The sequence below is a fragment of the Ostrinia nubilalis genome, chromosome 10 (genome assembly GCF_963855985.1).
Source record: "Ostrinia nubilalis chromosome 10, ilOstNubi1.1, whole genome shotgun sequence".
NCBI lineage: Eukaryota > Metazoa > Arthropoda > Insecta > Lepidoptera > Crambidae > Ostrinia > Ostrinia nubilalis.
In genome coordinates this window covers 6,939,155-6,963,791 of record NC_087097.1, presented here as the reverse complement: position 1 = coordinate 6,963,791, position 24,637 = coordinate 6,939,155, and the positions used below count along the sequence as shown (strand labels likewise).

Sequence of the window (24,637 nt, the reverse complement as noted above, 5' to 3'; positions counted from 1 at the left end):
TTTTGTCGTAGAACAAAAATTTTTGGACTGTGTATTAAGGATTTCTTAGCCCTATAAATCTGCATTCACAGCTAAAAATCGAAATGATCCTCATTGAACAGTAATTTGAAGTAAAAGTGGAAAAATTTCCCTGTTCGCCCGCACTATAAATATTTCACTGAACATCACAAAAATCCCCGACGATGACGCGCTCAAGTGTTGCTGCGTGCACAATAATAATTTCCCCTCATTTGGGGTAAAAAATGTATGCAAAGAAATGTCCACCTATAATACCTACCACAACAAAATGGAGCCACATTCTCAAGCAAAAGAAGCATCAAACAATTTATATTATATTGTAGTATAGTGCCAAATTAAGTAAGTATTGTAAACTTTTAAGATGGCTACGATCGCACCTGTTTGTTTCTGTTTGAGTTTAATTTTATAGGTATAGGTGTACCAGAATCTCATGGCAAACAAAAATATTGGAAAAGTGTGTTTTTCATATGGCCATTGTCTATGGCTTTATTGTCACCTGTCAAAGTAAATCAGAAGATCTGTCAGCCGCTGCAGAAATTTTGTAATCTCTTCATGCCTATTTGTTATTTTTGTGAAAAAGACGAAAAAACTCAAGCAAGTCATATTGTTTTCAAAGTGTATTGTAAAATAAGGCATAATTCAAAGTCAATCTTTGATTTGAAAGCGCGACGTTGAGTTGACAGTAAGTTGGAGTGAAATGTTTTGATACTTACCTACATTTAGTTTATTACCTAACTGCGTCAGAAGGAGGGTTATGTTTATTTTTATATTATTCTTACCTAATAGCTGCTTTATCGGGGTTTTCAGGTGTATTTCATGCATTGGTGCAGAGGAATGGTGAAAATGATATGACCATGTAAAGAACATTGAAAAATATTTCATCAAGCAAGTTTGAGTAATTGAAATGCTGAAAAAGCGATTTATATTATATTAATACCTCTTTAACTTGATCATCTATTTGAAGAACAAGAAATGCAAGTGGAGTTCTTAGAATCGTTTTCTAGTTCTGAATAAAGTGATAAGTTATAAGTATGATACTTAATAAAATTATTTACAGTAATATACGGTTTACTTATTTTTCAAGACATGTTCCTATGTTAAAAACCCGATGTATTATAACAACATTCTTCATACACATACCTAAAATGTATAGGTAGGCATTCGTACTTCATGTTCATTAATATTAGTCATAAATAAAAATTAAACAGTATCAAGACCGTTTAATCCAATTTCCCCAGTATTGCACTCAATAAAGTTTATTTTCCCCATTTGCCATGAGATTCTGGTACACCTATAGCAGCAAAATATGAGGTTATGATGATGAGATAGCTAAGTAGAGAATTTAGAAAAAAAACAGTTTAAACTTTGTAGTTAGTTACTTTACAATAATTTATGACATGAATGAGACAATATCAACATCTAATAAAAACATAAATCCTCCTATACTTACCTAATTTATACCTACTGAGGTTGGATTGCTATCAATGTTTATTAACAAAATGTTGTGAGAATAAAACATATTAAAACACAATTTGTATGTATCTCAAGATTTTGAAAAAAAAATTAGGTCTTTGGAAGTGCCTGCAAGCATCGCAGCCCGCAAGACATCTTTGGCCAACTGCATTTTAAGTGAAAAGAAGAAGCTGCGTAAAACTATTTATTATTATATTATCATAGCTACCTACACTAATGATGTAGGTAATGATGAAAAATTTTCGAAAGTTAGAATTATCGCAAAAATGGGCAAACATAAAATAGATGCTTGCAACCCTGGAGTGTCGCGATAAAATTAGAGCTTACAGCCTAATAACGTTTACAATGAAATCTCAACCTTAAGGCAGAAGGAATAAATATCATTATTCATTATCAATAAAACATCATTCAATCATTCATTGTTCTACTTCACTCGTGTACTTGGATTGACTCTGTTATATACTTCCCCCTGTTATTCCATTCCATCCATCCATCAGTTCATTCAGTTCATAACCACTACGCGTATGTGTCGTTCTTTGATAGTGCTTTAGAATTGAAAATTGCTGAGATCCTGTTACTTTTGGTAACGTGAGAAGGTAAGGAAAGGAGGAACCTTTAGTGCTACCAATTATTTATTTACTACATATTATAAATCCTATTTAATATTACCATTATTTATTGACCGGCAATTGTTGAGTTCTCGTTATTTATAGTACATACCTACCTATTACCGAGAGAGTACTGAGAATGGTTCAGCAATAACAATAACAATACTCACATTCACATATTTGCTTGCATTCGTCATCCGGCTGCTGCAACCACAGATTACAGAAAGTAAATAATATTACAATTATTGTACTTGTACCTTATTTGTAACAAAGTGCATTGTAATTAGGAAACCTCCATTTTATTGTACAACAATATCACTAATACCTACCCACCAGTGTTGCCAGTCGGGTCTAGTCAGAAATTACCAGAAATATAAAAAAAAGTAACCTTTTTGAATAAAAAGTAACCTTCATACGGGGGGGGGGGGGGGATGATTGTGTAAGGTTGTTCATGGATGGAAAATGAGTACAATTGATCATCTAAATTCGAAAAGTGACCAGTCGTATAAAAACGTTTCATGGATTTGCGTTTTCTTATCGAAAAACATTCGCTAAAACTCATTTTTTTTAACAAATAATAAATCAAATTCAAGTTTAAATGCACTTTATGACATAATTTTTAAATTGTCACTATTAATATTTTTTACTGAATAACCTGTAAAGTTATTCTACAATTTCGGAAAAATCACCTAAAAGTAACCTTTTCATTAGTGTAACCTAAAAGTAACCACAGCAGTTCAAAAGTAACCAAAAAGGTTACAAAAGTAACCTTCTGGCAACACTGCTACCCACTGCCCTGCTGCTTATTAATTGTCGACAAATACCTACGTAGATATGCCGAAATATTTTAATATCTTTTATTTTAGTTAGTAGCACAGACATAGTACCTAAATGTTGCGATGCGATTTGGTACGTTTGTGTTAGTTGCCTATGTGTTGGTACGCGGGGAATACCCTAGTCTTCAATCCATGACCTTGCGCATATCGCAGCATCGCAGTCGACCCAACTTGGTGCGTAATGTACCGCTCTGTCTGGTTGACAAAATTCCTTGCAATTGTAATATGTTAGTGCGTTAGTGTTTCTTATCATTATCACGTTGTTAATTTGTTTATAGATAAATATCGAGACGATAAAAGGTCCTGGAAAGTATCTAGGTTATTAACTTGATAACATTAAATTGAAAAGTTGATTAGGTTATAATGTAAATTATTTCAAACATGTAATAAAATTAAAGTATCTATAATACGTTATACATGTAAAAACGGTAATTTTGTTTTTCAGATTCCATTGTTAAACGATGGACGACGGACAACTAGATCCTGATACAGGTACCTACCTAATTTAAAGTTTTAAAGTTAAAATAACTGAAAATCCATGTAAATGAGATAACGGGTTTTATTCAATTAATAGTCTCAATAAACCGACTTCAAAAAATTATGTAAGTAAGTTAGGTAGGTATACTAAATGGTTGAAAAATAATTAAATAAATAGGTATCCTGGATATTTTAAACTGCGCCTCTAGAGCCAAACTATGCAAAGCTTGTAAGGCTTTTTCTCGATAATTTTTCATGAATATTTAGAACATTGGTTCCCAAACTTATTTGAGACGCGCCCCCTTTCGACCATACAAAAAATTGCGCGCCCCCCATCCTCCAGTCAAGATTATTTAATTTTATTGGTCGTATCAGGCAGTCTGGAATGCATTCTCTCAGCAGTCGCAGGTTTTTTATACCTACTTATGTAGGTAGGTACACAAATGGCCCGCGCCCCCCTTTAAAGTTCTTTGCGCCTAGTTGAACTTCTAGGGGGCGCGCCCCCCACTTTGGGAACCAATGATTTAGAATATTTCGTGTCATTTGCGGCTGGGCGACCATTGTATACGGTGCCACCCGGTGGTAGTAACATTAATGTGCTTCTGCAGGTCCTCGTCTTCAAGGGCAGCCGTACCGACCTCCCCAGATGCGTGATCGTGGCCGTGGCCGTGGTCGTGGTTTTGGCCGGGGGCATCATAATCATGGCCCTCCATACAACAACGATCGTATGCGTGATGCGCAACAACGCCAACAACCATCACTGCTTCAGAGAATTGCGCAGGCCGACTTAGGTATGTAACGTTTGGCAGTTTATTTTTACCCGACTGCGCCAGAAGGAGGGTTATGTTTTTCGAGTGTATGTAGGTATGTATATTTCTTTGGCACGGCCTACAGCCTAAACGGCTTGACCGATTTTAGCGTGAGAGGTGTCGTTAGATTCGTCTTAATCGTGAGAGTGACACTGACACTGTCAATAAGACGAACCTAAGTAGAAATATTATTTTTCCAGGTAATATCAATCGTAATAGAGGACATGCATCCAACGCGAGACCCAATCAAGACTACCTGAATCAACAAAACAACCGAAACTACGACAACATGAACAATTGGCAAAGGAATAGGAGGCCAAATAACAATACTAGGGTCATGGGGTTTAAAACTTTAGAAGAAATTGCTATGGCTGACCCTGTGGACATCATTGCCAAAATAAATGAAAGAAAAGAGTCATTTGACAATCTTATAACAAAGACAGTAGACGCTGATGTGTTCGTGCTAACTGTCCAAGTCCTGGCAAAGATTAGTATGTCCTCATTTGATGAATTAAAGTTGAGAATACTGTTAGACGTTTGTCACTCTCAGTTTGTGATGTACCTTAGAGATTATCTAATTAATATGCCGTACAGTGACGAGCATATCAGAAGGAGAAATCGCTTTTACTGGAACAATCAAGATGATTTCTGGAACAACCTGATAACATTTTGCGAATGCATTGTAAAAAAGGTGCCGTCAATCGCTTTGCAAAAATTAAGATCTCTAATTGAAGGGACATCAAAAAGCTGTCTGGAAAATTTAAAAGAAAGACACGGCTTCATTCTATCAGAGAGAAATAATAAAAGACTTCTTGATTTAAGAGAGAGTCTAACAACTGTAGAGAAGAACAAAGAGGTAAGTAGCTAAGAAGTTATGTTGCGTGTTTACTAAACTATGTACCTACTTAACTAACTTATTATTACTTATTAAATAACTAATAAAAAAAATTACACAACAAAAAAAAGACTCAAAACCTAAAGCAAACTGTAATTAAATTAGGTATATTTAACGAAGCTGTGGATGTCGTAAGAGACCAATAGACATACAGGCCTCCCCAGGCCGCCTCACCAAACGCCCTATTTGCCTGCTCCTGCAGAGCAGACCGAGCTAACTAAGCTTCTTCGAGCATCATGCGATTTAATTTATTTATTATAATAGCGCTTACTGTGTACCGTATTGAGTTGTTAATTATTTTAGGAAGAGAAAAAGGGTACTAAAGAGATAGCTCAAGATGGTCACGCAGACGAGCCCCCTGAGGACTTCAGGCAGCTGAGCGTGATACCGACCCGCGAAGACTTGCTGGACAAGCCGGCCTTCGTGCGCGCCAACGTGGTCCGCGGCGGGTACCGGGACGTCGACCACTACCTCGACGTGCAGTTCCGCCTCTTACGCGAGGACTGCTTCGGACCGCTCCGGGACGGACTCAGTACGTGCATACTACCCGTTCGCGCTAAGTTTGCCGGTCCGTGGAATGCGCGTCCCCTCTCCCAACCGCGATTAAACACAATTAATGTGTCATAATTTACGCAAATACACAATTTTTATCAATATTAATAAATAAAAAATATTTTTAACATAGTTTGCTATAGTTAAAGACGCTTCTCTTCGAGTGACGTCATATCGCCAGCGGCAAACTTATCGCGAACGGATAGTAACTCTTCTTAATATTATACTAAATACATCTAAGTTCGGTTACCACGTGCAGTTCCGCCTCTTACGCGAGGACTGCTTCGGACCGCTCCGGGACGGACACAGTACGTGCATAACTCTTCTTCATTTTATACTAAGCTCTTAAATACATCTAAGTTCGGTTAGCACGTGCAGTTCCGCCTCTTACGCGAGGACTGCTTCGGACCGCTCCGGGACGGACTCAGTACGTGCGTAACTCTTTTTCATGTAGGTAGGTACTAAGCTCTTAAATACATCTAAGTTCGGTTACCACGTGCAGTTCCGCCTCTTACGCGAGGACTGCTTCGGACCGCTCCGCGACGAACTCGGTACGTACCTAAGGGAATTTTTATCATAATCACCAAATCCGAAATTTTTATACATATGTCATCTTCATGTCATCATCTGATGGTGGATAAAGGACTCTGCTGCTACTTGAAGTTAACAAAAACTGATATCTAAAAAATCATTTTTTTGTTACAGTGCAATACACAAACGATCCAAATCAAAAGCGATATGATAATATACGGTAAGTAAAGAATCGCGAGAAACTTCAGAATTCTCATTTAAAATATTATGTATCAAACATTTTATGAGTACCTACTTTTACGAACTGTCTCAGGGTATACCGCAACGTAAAATTCATTGGACCGTATATCTCGGCTACTAAAGCTGGAATGATGATACAACTAGATGAAAGCACGGTTAAGAAACAGAAGAGAATAAATTGGGCCTATAGTAAGCGATTCATATTCGGATCACTTTTGTTATTCACAAAGGATAACTGCGCTACTTTCATTGTCGCCACAATTTTAGATCGGGATGTAAAGTGTCTCTCTGAAGGAAAGGTGAGTTTTTTTTTCTTTTCTTCAACTTTAAAAAGTAATGCTACAAATTACTTCTACCTATAGTTGCAGTAGGTAGGTACGGCTATTTTATGTTAATGACAATGTGTTGACGGCATAATATTAATACCTACCTATACCTAAGTTTGTGTTTATTTCAGATTCCAATTTCAATTGTCGAAAATAGAAATTTACTCACGACCGACAACATAAACAAAACCGATGATCCGTATGTTATGATTGAGAGTGAGGTTTATTTTGAACCATATTTACATGTTTTAAAAGCATTACAAGACCCTAACTTTGCGCAACACGTAGCTATGAGCAAGTATGTCGTGAAAGTAGATGTAAGTACAGTAGTTACCTTAACTGAAATAATTACTTACCTATTTACATTTTATTTATTGAATATACTTTTTTAATTATTGCAGCCAATACCTTACCCGCCAAAATATTTACAACTTAAAGATTCTATATACGAAGTAGAAACTCAGCTGTCACTAAGCACAAAATTTAGAGTTTTACAAGATAACACTTGGCCTACTCAAGAAGATTTAGGTTTGAATGAAAGCCAGTACGAAGCTTATAAGCTTGCCCTTACGCATGAGTTTGCGGTGATTCAGGGTCCTCCAGGTACTGGAAAAACCTACTTGGGTGTTAAAGTAGCACAGACTTTGCTTGAAAATCTTCAGACTGACCGCAGGTTCTGCCTGATGCTGGTTATATGCTATACAAACCATGCATTAGATCAATTCCTGGAACATATTCTGAAAGTAACAGATTCGATTGTTCGTATTGGAGGTCAATCAAAAAATGAAGCGATGGAAAAAATATCACTTAACAATCTTCGGCGAACAAAAAAACCATGCCAAGCTACTAACTTGTTCCAAAACGAAAAGCGTAACTTGAAGTTAATTATGTCGAAACTACTAGGAGCTCAGAAACAAATCGATTCCCTGAGCAACGGTATATTAACGTTCGATAGTATGTCACAATACGTTCCAGAAGTAGAGCAATTAAGAATTTATTACGAGGGTCACAGAAATAGAACTGATAACGACGTGCTGATGAATTGGTTATTTGAAAATGCAACTTGTGATGATGATAATGCAGTTATTTTGGAAAAAATCTTCCAAGAAAACGAAGTATTTGTACATACACCAGCCAATTTCGAAGAGGAAATGAATGAAAGAACTGAAACAATCTTTGACGATCTTTTAAAAGAAATCGATATAAATGGTGTCGATGTGAAAACTTCATTCATGTTGAATGATGCTGAACTAAAAATACAACAATGGAAACAAATGTACAAGGTAACTGAAAATATACAACTGAGGCAACGGCTGGAAATCGATATGTGTAATATTTACAGATTGAAAACTGTGTTTATGGTACGTTTAATAGCCTTATATGATTTTTAATAAATAATATAATAGGTAAATATAGTATTTCAAAACATAAGTATTTTTGCAGGAAATGCGAGAAAGATACCGGGTTCGAGGGGTACCGCGTACAGTAAGACCAGGAGAAAATTTAAGAGTATTATCAAATTTAGATCGATGGTCCGTCTACTTCACTTGGGCCAACACAGCTATAAATCAAATTGGAGAACTAATCGCGCCATTGCATGTAAGTACAATTAGTGACATAATGTGACTGCAAAGACTCTAACTCGCTGTGTGAGCATATTCTTGCCCTACATAATTATAATTCAGTAGGTAGATAACATTAACACTAGTGCCAAATATTCGTGGTAGTCGACGTACTTACAACGTTGTAACTAAGTACCGCAAATTTTGTAGTTTTTTCCCGTGGCCCGACTAACTTTCACAACCTAGGCTTAAACCTCAGATCATAGAAGGGAAGCTTAAACCCATACAAATTTAACCCTATTTAGTAACAATTGTTGGATTTCAGGCGGAAATGGAGGCTGCCTCAGTAGCATACGAAGAGGCAAGGATGAATTTAGACCTTGTTATGCTTCGTGGCGTCAAAGTAGTCGGCATGACAACAAGTGGTGCTGCTCGGTTAAGAAAATTACTAACAGCTCTTGCACCCCCTATAGGTCAGTCATTTTAAGATATAATAGTATCTCTAGCACGAAAAACGTTCAACATCGAATCGTTTTTTAGTTTGAAAACTTAAACAGCGCCCCGTGAATGTGACGTAAATCGTAAAGTTAACTTAGTATGAGAAATGGTAGCACGAAACTATTTTGACAATCGAGATCGTCACATTATCGTTGAATTCGAAGGCTGGGTATCGATTTTTGTTGATTAACGATTCGAAATCGAAAGTTTTTCGCGCTAGAGATAAGTACAGCACCGTTTGAACTTTTGGAAATAACGAAGGCAATTTAGTAGGTATTCAGAATAAATTCAGGCTCCGATAGGCAGTTTGTTTGTGGGGAATCGTATTTTAATGATTAAGTATAAAAGTACCACTTCTCTTGTAGAACTGCCTTTTCATAAATTCAAATTACAAATTATGAAAATCCTTATGCCATCAATATATTTGCGACTTATGCGTCCTGAAAAGATCCACAACTAGACAAAGGCCTCTGCTAAGGATCTTCACAACCGTCAGTCCTGCTCCATCAGTGTGTATCCCGCGACCTTCGCTAGATCGCCTACATTTCATCTTCCAGTATGTAGTCGCCACTCGAAAACTTTTCTGTCCTAACGACCTTCAGTTCTACGAGGCATGTGCCTCCGTGAACATAGACTAACAACAAGAGCACAGACAGTCTTCACAAAAAAATGATGTAAAATCATATAACGTTATGTATAACAAAACAATAACATTATGGTTTTCTTTTTCTCATAATTCACAGTTATCGTGGAAGAAGCTGCAGAAGTTTTAGAACAGCATATCGTCACCTCCTTGACGAAGGATTGCGAGCACCTTATACTCATAGGTAAATATTGTTATATATAGGTAATTAGGCCATTTAGGCCACATTTGTTTTAAATAGTTATCTAGATTTGGCCGTACAAACCCAATAAGTAATGTTACCTATCTATAAAATCAACCTAATTGTAATTGCCTGGAATAATTTGGATATTTACCTAATGTCTAGAAAATTAAGAATCTGTTCCGCTAAATCTGTCGTTATGAATTTTGTCCGTAGGTGATCACCAACAGCTGCGTCCCTCGGCAGCGTATATGAAGTTAGCGAAGCACTACGACATCGAAGTGTCATTGTTTGAACGAATGATCTGGAACAACATGCACAGCCGGCGACTGAGCGTCCAGCACCGCATGCGGCCCGAGATCGCGGCTCTCATTTCGCCGCACATTTACCCCGACTTGGCTAACCACCCATCGGTCGAGGCTTTCCCACACGTGCGAGGGATCACTGCCAATATGTTCTTCTACTCGCATAACTTTAAAGAAGAAGTAAGTGTGTAGGGACGGTCACAAGAGACTCAATCTTCATCGGTCTTACTACTAACACATACATTACTTGCAATAGCTAACGATCAGCAGAAAATCTATCTACCATCTACCAGTGACAAACATTACCTACCTAACTGCAAATTAATAGGCTTAATAATTATTATTATTTAAAGAAAGTAATCCATTCCCCCATTTTCCTGCGTCCTACGACGCACATGATACTATCCCATCGGATGTATTTTCAGGCAGTAGATGACAGCTCCAGCCGATCGAATCAAAAAGAAGCTGACTTGACCCTGGGCGTAGCTAACTACCTGATGCAGCAAGGCTACGAGCCCGAAGATGTCACCATTCTGAGTGCCTACTCTGGACAGATGTTTTATATGAGAAAAGTATGTTGCGAAACCTGAGGAGCTTTTTCAATATAAATGTTTACTTCACAATTTTAAAACACCCAACAAAGTTGTATCATAACCCGAGTTTACTTTTATCTATGTAAATAGGATAGGCACTACGATTTATTTCTATTGTTTTTATTACAGCAACGCGGAAAATATGCTTTCCTGAACAAAGTGAAGATAACAGTTGTTGACAATTATCAAGGGGAAGAATCCAAAATCATTCTTTTATCGTTAGTGCGAAATAATGACGAGAATAGAATTGGATTTCTTGGCACAGAGAACAGAATTTGTGTTGCACTATCAAGAGCTAAAGAAGGTTCGTTTTTCATTTACATTTTTACATCCAGCAATTACTTTAACTAAATAGTTACTTAGTTATAGATTTATAGAATAAATAACTAGGTATTTTGTGATAGAAATGCATTTTAAATAAGCTTATGTTTTTGTAGGATTCTACATTTTCGGAAACATTGACATCCTAAAAGCGAATTCTCCTTTATGGACAAAGATTGCAACAACACTGGAAAAAAATGGTCTACTAGGCACCAGCCTCAAACTGAAATGTGAAAACCACCCAGACCAAATTACGACTGTAAGTACCTATGTTTCTTAATAATTTAATCCAATCCAACCAATGTAAAACGTAATTTATGTAAATGTTAAACATAGAGCCTCCTCTTTTTTACTTAAAACAGAACAAGCCTAGACAAAGTATCTTTGGTGACAGTTTTAATTTCCAAATCGCTATACAGTATGTATAGCGCGCTAAGTAACTTTATGCTTAGATTAATAAAGCCATCTAACTAAGACATCATCCAAAAAATGCTGAAACTATATATTATGCTATTTTTCCTAATTACGACTGTCCTGTTTGCACCCGAATCCAAACTGAAAACCTGTTTACAAGGCTCTGATAAAGGATTTAATACAACACGATAATACAGATTGTATAATTTTCATGGTAGGTATTCCGGTAATCCAAAATGGAGAAAAATATTCAAGGGAGACCGAACCGAAGACGAAAATTTCTATTAATCGTGCATGTTATGGAACGCCGTATAAAGACCGTTACATTATGTTTCATATTTTTAATTTTAATCAGATCTCAACGGAGAAAGACTTCGAAAAGGTACCCGAAGGTGGATGCCGGCTAATGTGCAACAAGAACCTGCCAGAATGTGGCCACAGATGTCCTCGCATCTGCCATGCTTATGACCGAGGACATACCGATGTACATTGTTCATTGGATTGTGAAAGGTTTGTTTCCATAATAGGTGACTATGTGCACGGAGATATTAGGTCATGCTGTTAAATTTTGTTTTAAATGAATGTATTTTTTTTCCAGAATAATCTGCGAACTAGGTCACGTGTGTCCACTGAAATGCGCAGTCAAGTGTCGGCCTTGCAAACAGCCAGTGGTGAAGACACTGCCCTGTGGACACAAGCAAACCGTGCATTGCCACCTTGAACCCAATGATCCTGCCGTTAAGTGCAATACCACAGTCACTGTGCAGCTGCCCAACTGTGGCCATGAGGTGATTTTTTTATTATGAGTATTGCATTAAAAAAGCTAATGACTTTTGATCGAGTCAAATCTAAAATGATCATCATCATAGTGGTAACACTATGATCTTCCGTGATCCTGCTCAATTTTGGTATGCATTCTAATGTATCTTCTAATTAAGAAGGTGGTCCTCTACCTATTTCGCATCAAATCAAAATTACCAATTTTAAGATGTAAATATTTAATCGCTATTTTTACGTAGGTTTTAAAATCAAAGCACTTTAAAATTGGAAGTTAAATCACATTAATTTGTGGATTGGGTTGCAGGCGAAGAAGCCGTGTCATATGGATATAAAGAAGGTGCAGTGTTTGGTGCCCTGCGAGGCTCGCGTGCAGAAGTGCGGCCATCAGTGTCGTCGCACCTGCCACGTCACCGATGACCCCGAACACGAGAAGGTAAGTCCGTATATCTTCTTTTAGATATAACCTACGTTTAGGGTAAACTTCCAGGTATTGGACGCTACCACACAGTCGTTAGAACCGATAGAGTCCTTAGGGTTAATGCAACCGATCAGTTGCGCAGTGTTCCCGTTAAGAAACCTTTATTATTATGGTTTTATGTCCAATTACTGGAAATTTAAGTACCCCTTTTTGTTTAAATAAATGAATCTCTATATTATATCCCTTGGTTGCGTTGCGTCATAACTTGTGAACAACTTTACTGATTTATTTTCTATTTTTTTTTAATTTTCTGATACTTTCACCATCATATGATGATACTTTACGAAAACTTAAGTTAAGAAAATTGCGCAGAAAATTGGAGAGGTAATTTTCGAATACAATTTAAATCAGTCTGTATACATATAACAAGCTATTTTTGTTTAATAATCCTTTTTCCCATCAGTATATCTGCGTGAAACCTTGCGCTCGATCGAAAAAAGGCTGTACGGCAAACCTTGTGGGCGACTTAGGTGATCATCAGTGCCTCAAGTTGTGCCACGAACCATGTGATAATTGCAATGTTGAGGTAAGCATCGCATTATTTCACGTAAGTAGTACCTAAGGGACACGTACAACCGTTGTTGTAAAATCTTTCACCCCAGATTCGAAAAGATCCCCGAATTAATTTCAAAAGATAAACTCTCTAATTAAAAATATTTCTCTTTCTGAAATCACTACTTAGTAGTTAAATAAGAATCTGCAATATTTTTCTGCTTCAAGGTCAATAAGAAAAGATCGAAGTGCAAACATTCCGATCGCGTCGCATGTTGCAAAGACGTGGATGAGGACGCTTGCAAGAAGAATTGCGCGCGCGTTCTGCCTTGCTTACATTTCTGTAAGAAGAAGTGCTACGAGAAATGTGGCGATTGTGACCAGAAGGTTAGTAATATTTTATAAAACTTTGGAGTCAATGATTAAAGTTTTCGAGGTTTAGGAGGTAATTATGTAGGTACCTATGTATGTCTAAAAAGTAATATCTAGAAACACACAACATAATGAACCAGATACAGTGATATCAGCTGTGTAGGTACTTAGTAGCAATAAATTATAAGCTTTATGATGACAATAATCAGCTATAACCTATTCAACAGCATAGGTCTGTAGGTAAACCAGACGCTTACTTAGTAAAATAGCACTGGTCTAACTTGCAGGTTAAGAAAGTAATACCAGAATGTGGACATACCGTTGAGGTCGAGTGCAGGGTTGAAGTAACCCGGGAGATGTGCAGGGAGGCTTGCCAGAGACAGCTGTCCTGCGGCCACGCGTGCCGCGGCCGCTGCGACCAGCCCTGTGACGCCAAAAAGTGCACCGAAATCATTCCGAAGCAGTTCAACTGTCTTTGCGGACACAAGGTCGCGTTGCCTTGCAACGTTTGGCAAACTTCTGGTAATTATTGAACTAATTATTAAAATAATAATCAGACCCAATTCGCAGTTCAAAAATCACACCTGTGTAGTCAATTTTGTAAATAGGTACCTATGTAGGTACTTAGCTTTATCTAGTTTATATTAGCGCAGGCTGTAGAACAGATCCCTAAATGGTACCTACCTACCACAGGTTTTAGTAGGTAGGTATTTTCATAATTATACCGTTTGTCCGCAAGTATGTAAATCTTCAAACCTTTTTGTAATGTGCAAAGTGTTTAAGCGTTAAACATTTATTGATCCAGTCAAAGATGGGAAAGTTGACTCAAAATTGGTACTGGAGCACTGCAACGCGCCTTGCACGTCCGAGCTGGCGTGCGGCCACGCGTGCGCCGGCAGCTGCGCGCGCTGCCGCCAGGGCCGCCTGCACGCGCCCTGCACGCAGCGCTGCCACGTCGACATCATCTGCGGACATCAGTAAGTCCACATTCTAGAACATTGGTTCCCAAAGTAAGAAAGAAATAGAATTTATTGAACACAGTAAGCACAAATATAAACAATAACAACACAAAACGAATATATAAAAAATAGTGAGCCACTGTGTCAATAGGCTCCCGCTCAGCATTTATCCTGACATGCTCGTGAGGACATGTCAAGAAGCTGGTCTTCCGCGGGAGCCCTTGTTGTGGCTTCGCGCAGGGGCAGCCTTGTTAGGGGGCGCGCCCCCCGGGGGAGGCGCTAAGACCTTTAAAGGAGGGCGCGGGCCATCTGTGTACTTAAGTATAAAAAACCTGCGACCGCTGAGAGAATGCATTCCAGACTGTTCGATACGACCAATAAATAATCTTGACTGGAAGAGGGGGCGCGGAATTTTTTGTATGGTCGAAAGGGGGCGCGTCTCAAATAAGTTTGGGAACCAATGCTCTAGAACAAGGATGGGTCTCTTGGGGTTGGTATATTATGCACCTAAACTAAAGTCTATAAGTTCATCACAATTGGGTTGGAACTACCGTGTGCATAGGTAGTAGACAGCAATTTAGGAAGATAATAATCTAGTTCTTATGAGTATTTTGTTTAAATGTACACCTAATCCATCTTAGATGAAATATTGAACTAATAATTTATGCCTATTGTATTCAGCATAATACATTTCATAAATACTTACAGATGTGAAGAGCCGTGCAATCAAGTGTGCCCGCCGTGCAAGAAACGTTGCGAAGTGAGATGCCCACATACTCGGTGCGCCGGCGTCTGCGGGGCTCCATGTGTTCCGTGTAAGGTAGGTCAACTTCCGAAAAATAATGTATTTAGAGTAAAGAATCAGCCCTACCATAACAATTGGTCGGCCACCAAATCCGATAAGACGCTAAGCGACAAGACTTCGTTACTTTCTGTCCTGAGTTTTTTAAATCCTACTAGAAGTTAAAGGTGGTGTTCTTTCTGTTTCTAGGAAAAATGCAAAAGGCAATGTAGACATGGTGCTTGTGAAAATTTATGTGGCGATCCATGTAGCCGGCCGCCCTGCGACGAACCTTGTGGCAAACTCCTCAAGTGCAGACATCCTTGCCGCGGGCTCTGCGGCGAACCCTGTCCCGACATTTGCAAAATCTGTCGCCCCGACGAGTTCCCCACGGACTTCCTTGGCGATGACTTCGATGACGATGCCAAGTAAGTAACTCACATTACCATATTAATTTTAAACTTGCTATATTACTATTTGCTATAAGTGAAAAAAATTAAGTCGTAAAAATATTCAAGAATCGTTCAAGAAAAAAATTTTTTACATTCCAGATTTATACAACTACAAGACTGCTCACATATCATGGCAGTAGAGGATGCTGACAATCTCATGCAAGGCGACAAGGAGACCATTACAATCCGTGCGTGTCCATTCTGTCGCAAACCTATTATTAACACATACCGGTATAAAGACCTTGTAAACGAAATGTACAGGACTGAGATCAATCCTATTAAAGAAAGGGTATACGGAACACAGGAGAATGTGAAAAACAAACAAAGAGAGCTGATTGGAGCTTTAAGTGCATTCAAAATAACGCACGTGAAACATTGCAGTGGTAAGTACTTATGGCAGAACTTTATGCAAATGCAATGCTGTAACTCGTAGTTTACATAATTAATTCCTATTTTGATTATTTGCATTAATTTACAGATAATGAACATTTTCAAAAAGCGCTCAACAGATTAGAAATCGTTATTAAAAAGCAAAGTAAAAAAATATCACTGGTGCAGCTTGAAATGCATTTTCTGTATTTGAACTTGATGGGTGTGATCGGAGAGAAGATAAATAAATATACAGAAATAAATAAAAACCATCCTCAGATTTTTAAACAGGAATTTGACGAACACATAAAAATTTTATGCGAAATGCTTATTGCCAACATACAGAAGATAAGTCAACAACAGCAACAAGACATACACAATGAGATCAAACGTGCTAATTCGATTTTACAGCTCTGTAAAATATATAATCATGATGGCTACAAGACCGTTAAACATGATCCAAAGGTAGTTAATGCGGCCACAACAGCAAACACCATTGTCTTCACCTGGAAAGTTTATGAAGAAAGTGCAGTCATAGCTGCACTTCTAAAACTGCAGGAAGCAGTTAAGCTTAGCGATATTGTGAAAAAAGAACGTGAAATGATAGTGAGAGCCGTGGGTCTCAGACAGGGGCATTGGTTTAAATGTCCCAATGGTCATTTCTATTGTATTGGCGAATGTGGTGGAGCCATGCAAGTCGGTAAATGTATCGAGTGTGGAGCTCAAATAGGTGGGCAAAGCCACCGGCTATTATCAGATAACAGGCTTGCGCGTGAAATGGACGGAGCATCATACGCGGCTTGGTCTGATACGGCTAACAACATGGCTAATTTCGACTTAAATGTTTTGTAATTTTGGGCTACTTATCATTTAACCCTTACAAAACTTGTAGGTACTTAGTTATTACTCACAAAAATTAATTATTTATGTTGATGCAAATTCCTACTTTTTTATACTGCAAAATATTTTTTAAGGGTGTTCCCTTGTTGTTTCATTTACTTTATTATGTGTACCTATTGAAAATCCTAGACCTTTTGACATGGGTCTAGAGTGTTTAAATTAGGTACTTGATTAAGAACCTACAATCATAATTGCAACTACTTATTCAACATCTATTCGTAAAATTAAATTGTTATTCATAATTTTAGTTCTATTATATGATTCATATTAAATAAAACATTTTTGTTTCAATAAAATTACTTAGTACCTTGGAATCTCTGGCATACTTTATGTAAGTACATAAGTGTCAAACTGGGCTGCGCAAGCGCATCTACCTATACAGAATGCTGCATACAAGCAACGTGTATTTCATGGCATTTCTTCTCCGATAATGGTAATGAAATAGGTAGTCATACACAAAATAACATTGCTGAAGGAATAAAGTTAGTATTCGTTTTCCTTCAGTGGGTTATGCTATCCGACATGTAAACCGAGCAATCCGCGCGGCCGCGTAGGCCGTAGCTCTATGGTGCCGCAGTGTAAACGTATTGGAGAATTGCGAGCCAGCCACAGTAGTTTGTGGTACAGTTGACGTCGCACGAAAAATATTTGCTTTCACTTTCGTTTGTAATTTCTTTTTTGTGGATAATGCGTTTATTCATCATAGTTATTCATCGATCACCTAAACAAATATGGTGAGGATTGAAATCAACACCCTGTATTATTGTTGTTCTTTTTCTTTTTTTGATGCTATATTTGGTTTATTCGGGTGGCATTTAAAAAAAGGCGAATTTTATTAGATGCCTTCTCATTTTCCCGTGGCTTAGTCAGAGGAGCAGTCGCCCAGCAAGCAAAAGATCGTGGGCTCGATTCCCATCTTAAATTACAGAGACACTATGTATACCTGTAAAATCATACCTACCTACTTATGAACCGAAACTAATAAGGCCTAGAACAGACGGTGAAACGAAACTGCATCTTTCTGATGATTCTTATGAATGAAACTGAAACTTTCAAACTGGTCGCGTCATGTGTGGTCTCTCAACGGACGCTATGGCAGAAACTTAGATGCAGCTCAAAAGTAACTAGCAGTTGCAGTTTCGTTGCAGTTGCGTTTCACCGTCTGTTCTGAGCCTATGAGTTGAATAATTCAATTTCAAACTACTAACGATGTAATTTAAGAAACAAAAAGAGTCAAAATGCAGGTGCTATTTAAATATAAATTCCTAAAGGACCAATACAAACTCAAAAAACGTCCTCATATTAACTGATTGCTGATAACAATGTATTGAAATGTTGGGGAAAAAAGTAAAAAAAACATCCTACACAAATTGTACACACACAGCTGCATGCGACGATTATTTTAGCGATAGCTCGATCTTTTATAATAGTTCTTTGGAACCATAAAGCTATTATAAAGATAAAAATGGAGGCCACACACTTCGAATGCTTCGAATACCTACTTGAAGCACAACCTTTGTATCACTATCTCGCTCTCTGTGGGCAGACTCTCTCTTTCTAAATAAACAAAAAATAAATTTGCTCAGTCAATGAAACTCAATGTTAAATCTTTATTTCTTGACATAGGTATCATTAAATAATAAGTGTAAATACTGGTAAAACGTTTTAGGAAGAAATTACTGTAAAAAATGTGAAAAATGTTTACAATGATCCAATGTCGGAAACACGTCGGAAATCACGAAATAAACACTTACGCGTGGAATCTTATGTCACTTCCAGGACAGCACGTACTACCGCAACCACGCACTACAAAATTTTGCACCAATTCTTGTGATAAAACAATGATTATTTCCTGTAAACAATCTCAAACGAAATTAACTGCTTAATAAACAAAATAGTAAACAACCGCCATGATGGGCCGGATTGGGCCGATGTTGCCACATGGTACCGATTACCCAGGAATTGGGATTGTAATTCCCTGATTCGCCAACACATTAAGCCTAAATGGCCGACAATTTTGTGATTTTTTATTTAACTAGGTAATCTTTGTTTCAAATATTAATTATTTATTTGTTTAACTTCTGATTTGGTTAGTGAATTGGCTATTTCGAAGAATTTACAAGGAGATTTAAATCAGAAGATAGCAATACTACAGTTCACACTAAAAAGAGAGGTAGGGCCGCAGAGAGCGAGATAGATATAAGTAGGTATTTGACTCAAGTTTTGTTCCAAACTCTGCCCTCCATTTTTATCTGTAGCTTCATGGTCTAGACCAAGTGCAAATTATAATCGCCCCTTTTTTGTATGGAGTTTTGACGGATTCGATTTTCGATTCGATCAAAAAGTGCGTTTTGTCTAGGGGGGATGGATAGATGCAGCATGTGTCAAAAATTGTATAGATGACCCACGCTGAACTGTCCCACCAAACTCAATGACAGGGGGGCGCTACCATCGTTCAACTATATGGTTTCCAACATGGCAAAAATCGGAACCAGCGATCCGGTATTGATGGTGGCGCCCCACTGTCAATGTCATCGATAGGACAGTCCTGAGCCCCGATTACGGTAACTTTTAACGTCTACAATCCAGACGCGTTTCTGATTCTGCAATACGATTGGTCAAAACAGCTGACGTACGCTGTTGAACGACCAATCGTATCGCAGAATCGAGAAGCGTGTCTGGATTGTTGACGTTAAAAATTACCGTAATCGGGGCTCTGTATTTTGGAACTATATGAAGCCGAGCGTGCCACTTTTTAAACGTCATTAGTGTCATTTTAGCGAATTTTAGTGATTGCCGCAACGTAAAAGTAATCGTATCATCGTACTGCATTCGCAAACTCATCGAATGATATTGTCGGGTGTAAGTCCAACAAATTAATAAGTATGAAATAATAGAAAACGTCAAAATTGGTATATTCGTAAAATGGTTAAAATAGTTAAATGGTATGCTGAGTACACGCGGCGATGGTAACCGAACGCGAACTAACTTAAAGATATTAAAATAATGAAAAGGTTAAAATTGGGTCAGATTGGTAAATGCTGACCGCGCGCTTACGGGCGAGTTGAATGCACTGTACTTCGTACATATTCCCGAGGGAAGAAGAATAAGCAAATGAGGGTGCAAGGTGATACAAGATGATAAGACAATAAATTGGTGCAATTTACAAGGTAATAATAATAAAATGGTAAACTTAAAGATTCAATTCTTAGTCTCTATTCAACAACACTAAAATTGAAAGAATTTGGCAGTTTCACTTTTTTCACTTTAGCATACACATGGTCACTTGCACTAGTACACTGGACACTCGCACTATCACACTGGTCACTTGCACTAGCACTGCTGTGCAGGGCAGCAGCGCGGGCGCGGGGCTGCGGCTGCGGCGGCGCCTGCTCAGCTGCCGGCCACCGGGCGCGCGCGCGGATCCTCCGCACGCCGTAGGCCACAGCAGTCACGAGGCCGGCACCCGTCAGGATGTAGATGGCTATGTAGTGGTGCAAATCATGGTTGTCGAAGGATGTGTCGTCTAAGTCTTCCTTGGTATTATTCTTTATTTGTTCTATTTTCTTTCCAATAATCTCTAATTCCTTTTCAATATCAGTTTCTTGGTTTGTGCTGGTTAGAGGTGTTATATTCATGGTAACGTTCACAATGTTATTTATTGATGGAATTTCAATATTAAGAATATCTGGTTTCATTTTAATATCATTGGTCGATTGTTTGTTATGTGACAGCAAGGTGATCCCGTCGTCCTTGATGACGCATCCACTTTCCAAAGCGAGTATCCCGACCTTGCTGAGTCGCTCGATGGTAACTTGATAGTCACATATGATTTGAATGGTGCATTCACTGCAACATGAGTACAAGTAATTGTTTACTTTGTGTAGTTGCATCCAAGTGTTTTTGCATTTTGTGCTCTCTGTTTTACAACTTAGTGACTCATTTACCTACTTTAACACAATAACTTTGATCGGTTTTAGTCATAGATATTGGTATTTGATGGGCACACAGTAATGTTTCAGAGTCATAGTTACTGCATTGTTGTAATTGTAAATCGGAAAATGGTATTTGTAGATCATTTTGTATATTAGTTGCTAACAGGTCTGCCACAGTAATTACTTTGTGCATTTGATTTTCGATTTTCATAGGAATTGGTATTAGTTTATAGATTTCAAAGTTATCTCTGCCTACTAATAGTATTTTAATCTCGAAGATCAGAAATTCTTGTGTAAATCGGGCCTTGACAGTTAATAAATGGTAGATTTTCATTAGGTCGGTTTGAATGTTGTCGATTGGTAATGATAGTTCTTTGGAAATTTGTCCCGAGATCATATGAAGTTCTGTAGTCAGTTGTTGGGGTTGTAACAGATGTATATTAAACTTTCCATGAAAGATATCAGTGATGGTGGTTAATAACATTTGCTGTATGTCTTTGAGGTTCATAAGTATTCCGTTTGCTGTGATTGATGATAATGCGAACTCATTGGCATCTGAGTTTTATTGTATTTGTTTTTGCATGGTGTTGGCAAGTTGATCTAGGCGGTTCAAATGCTGGTTAAATGCTTTATGTTGCTGGTCGATAGTTTTCTCCATTCGTTTTATAACGTTGTACTCAGATTCTATTATCGATGTGTGGTTTTTCAATAGCTGGTGTAGATATTTTTGGTCATGTCGAAGCTTGGTTAGGTCTTTCTGGTATTGTTGTGCGAAGTCATCGTCGAGTACTCCGAACAGAGTATGGGCGATGGAACCTATGGCATTCACGAGGCCACGGCGCACTATGGAGCGAAATTGAGATTTATGGACATAGCGATTTTTTTCACAATTTCTATTTGAAAAAAATACCTATCGATAGGTTACGTTATTCTGATGAATAAATGCTTCACAAGTTTTTCTCTAAAACCAATAGTTTGACTGGAAAAAAATATTTTCCATTTTCGTTGTATGGAATGAAACATAAAGTGGTCGATTTCGACTAAGCCTTGACAGATCTTGCTTTGAAACTACTTAAGCCTTGTTCTATGGCTTGTTGACTGTAATCCTACGCTATCAGCGCGCATCCAAAGTTGCCCGTTCACAAGTTATGAGGTTCTGAAAAATTAAAAAAAAGTAAGTAAAAGTGACTTTTTTTTTGGAATATCTTTTAAGATTTAACAAAAATATAAAGATTTTATACGTTAATAATGTAAATTAACCTTAAATTACTGCTAAAAACACATTTTAATAAACTTAAAAGGAATTAAATCAGCGATTTTTTTTTAACAATTTCTGTTTAAAAAAAATACCTGTCGATAGGGTATGTTATTCTGATGAATAAATATTATGAACGTTTTTCTCTAAAACCAATAGTTTGGCTGGAAAAAAATATTTTCCATTTTCGTTGTATGGAATGAAACATAAAGTGGTCGATTTCGACTAAGCCTTGACAGATTTGCTTTGAAACTACTTGAGCCTTATTCTATGGCTTGTTGACTATAATCCTAGACTAACAGTGCGCGCACAAAGTTGCCCGTTCAGAAGTTATGAGGTTCCGAAAAATGAAAAGTAAAGTAAGTAAAATTGACTTTTCTTTAGATAAGACGACAAGAGAAAGGTTAATTACATTACTAAAGTATATAATTTTCATGTTTTAGTTGAATCTTTAAAGATTTATACCCAAAAAAAGATACTTTTACTTACTTTTTTTTAAATTTTCAGAACCTCATAACTTCTGAACGGGCAACTTTGTGCGCGCGCTGTTAGTCTAGGATTATAGTCAACAAGCCATAGAACAAGGCTCAAGTAGTTTCAAAGCAAATCTGTCAAGGCTTAGTCGAAATCGACCACTTTATGTTTTATTCCATACAACGTAAATGGAAAATATTTTTTTCCAGCCAAACTATTGGTTTTAGAGAAAAACGTTCATAATATTTATTCATCAGAATAACATACCCTATCGACAGGTATTTTTTTTAAACAGAAATTGTTAAAAAAAAATAGCTGATTTAATTCCTTTTAAGTTTATTAAAATGTGTTTTTAGCAGTAATTTAAGGTTAATTTACATTATTAACGTATAAAATCTTTATATTTTTGTTAAATCTTAAAAGATATTCCAAAAAAAAGTCACTTTTACTTACTTTTTTTTAATTTTTCAGAACCTCATAACTTGTGAACGGGCAACTTTGGATGCGCGCTGATAGCGTAGGATTACAGTCAACAAGCCATAGAACAAGGCTTAAGTAGTTTCAAAGCAAGATCTGTCAAGGCTTAGTCGAAATCGACCACTTTATGTTTCATTCCATACAACGAAAATGGAAAATATTTTTTTCCAGTCAAACTATTGGTTTTAGAGAAAAACTTGTGAAGCATTTATTCATCAGAATAACGTAACCTATCGATAGGTATTTTTTTCAAATAGAAATTGTGAAAAAAATCGCTATGTCCATAAATCTCAATTTCGCTCCATAGTGCGGCGACGACGGTGGTGGTTTTCTGGCAGTTGTCCATGGTTGATTAAAATCTCATTATAGTGTTCGAAATCTGCTAAACTATGGCGAAGATGTAGCAATACTAGTTGGCAGTGCGATGGTATTTTTTGGCAGAGTTTTTCTAAATAATCTATGTATTTTGTGACTAAAGATGTCCCGTCCCAGTATGCGTTCATATCATAAAATACTACCAGCTTCCATTCGTCTCTTATTTGTCTCATATTACTGATTTTGTCAAAATATATGGTTTGATTTTCTTTCAGGTTGGTCGTATGGTACGACTCGCAATGTGCTGGTGTGGCTAATAGCATAAGAAAAATAAGTGCCATAGACAGAAAACTAACAGTCTTTGTTTTATTTCTCAGGTTCATGGTTGGCTTACTTGGTTTGGTTTCATTAACATTTGATGTCATCTCTGGTTTTGGTTGGGGTGGTTTTTGCGATGCGTTTTGGTTTTCTTTAGGGTTAATTGGTAGAATTGACAATTTGGTTATTGGTCTTTTCAATATACCTCCCTTGGTTTTCAATGTGACTACTCTGACTAGACCGTCACTACCAGGGTGAGTCTCTAACACTCGTCCGTGTACATCTTGGATGATTACAACATCGTTCACTTTAATATTGTTTTGGGTATGATGCCACTTTGATCTTGCATTTAATTGCGTCAAATATTCTGATTGCCATATTGACTGAAATAGCAGTTTCAACTTGGCGGTTACAGGGGACAGCCATCCCAGAGGGTCAAAAACTTTCGATATTTCAGAGAGAAGCTCCCGTTTGGTTATCTGAGAAGTTGGTAATAATGAGATTTTTATATCAAAACTAAATTGGTCTGTTGATGGTGTCCATTTCAATCCCAAGGTTTTGGTTGACTCCTGTTGTTTAAATTCAAATGGTTGTTGTTTATCATTCACATCTCTTTCTATTAATTTTGGTTCGTTTGACTTCCACTTCCGTAAATTGAATCCCCCTGCTTTGCACAACTCTATTAATTGGGTTTTTAGATTTTCTGCATCTTTAAGGTTATGTTGACCGTGTAATAAGTCATCCATATAAAGGTTGTTCTGTAATGCTTTGGCTGCCTCTGGATATTTGTGAGCTTCATCTTTCGCTAACTGTTGCATGGTCATGAGGGCTAGAAATGGCGCGGCTTTTGTTCCATAAGTAACCGTGGTTAATTGAAACTCTTGAAGTGGTTTATTTGGCGAATCTCTCCATATGATTTTCTGGTATCGCTGATCATCTTCATTTATGAGGATTTGTCGGTACATTTTTTCTGCGTCCGCTACATATCCTATTTTATA

The 24,637-nt window shown here is 37.5% G+C and overlaps 2 protein-coding genes and 1 long non-coding RNA gene across 4 annotated transcripts; all 3 read left to right on the top strand.

Moving 5' to 3' along the window:
- The first annotated feature begins 428 nt into the window (after positions 1 to 428).
- Positions 429 to 1,228, top strand: LOC135075113 (uncharacterized). The gene is made up of 2 exons (XR_010257967.1): positions 429 to 700; positions 826 to 1,228. It is a non-coding gene; the product is annotated as an uncharacterized LOC135075113 (long non-coding RNA).
- A 746-nt stretch (positions 1,229 to 1,974) lies between these two features.
- Positions 1,975 to 5,938, top strand: LOC135075770 (NFX1-type zinc finger-containing protein 1-like). Of its 2 annotated transcripts, none has more exons than XM_063970250.1 (5): positions 1,975 to 2,087; positions 3,381 to 3,427; positions 4,021 to 4,203; positions 4,422 to 5,077; positions 5,420 to 5,938. In XM_063970250.1, exons 2-5 carry the CDS (start codon positions 3,397 to 3,399, stop codon positions 5,741 to 5,743), a joined length of 1,194 nt encoding a protein of 397 aa, XP_063826320.1. In that variant the 5' UTR covers positions 1,975 to 2,087; positions 3,381 to 3,396; the 3' UTR covers positions 5,744 to 5,938. The 2 variants fall into 2 exon arrangements, with proteins under 2 accessions (XP_063826320.1, XP_063826321.1); XM_063970251.1 differs by lacking the exon at positions 1,975 to 2,087 and adding an exon at positions 3,100 to 3,235.
- A 104-nt stretch (positions 5,939 to 6,042) lies between these two features.
- Positions 6,043 to 17,142, top strand: LOC135075769 (NFX1-type zinc finger-containing protein 1-like). The gene is made up of 23 exons (XM_063970249.1): positions 6,043 to 6,095; positions 6,374 to 6,419; positions 6,513 to 6,738; positions 6,897 to 7,082; positions 7,167 to 8,126; positions 8,209 to 8,364; positions 8,653 to 8,800; positions 9,569 to 9,652; positions 9,866 to 10,134; positions 10,380 to 10,526; positions 10,677 to 10,851; positions 10,985 to 11,127; positions 11,638 to 11,792; positions 11,881 to 12,070; positions 12,367 to 12,495; positions 12,944 to 13,066; positions 13,261 to 13,419; positions 13,692 to 13,926; positions 14,210 to 14,381; positions 15,072 to 15,183; positions 15,355 to 15,572; positions 15,696 to 15,979; positions 16,075 to 17,142. Coding segments are annotated over exons 1-23 (5,061 nt in total). The 5' UTR covers positions 6,043 to 6,094; the 3' UTR covers positions 16,818 to 17,142.
- The last annotated feature ends 7,495 nt before the right edge of the window (positions 17,143 to 24,637 follow it).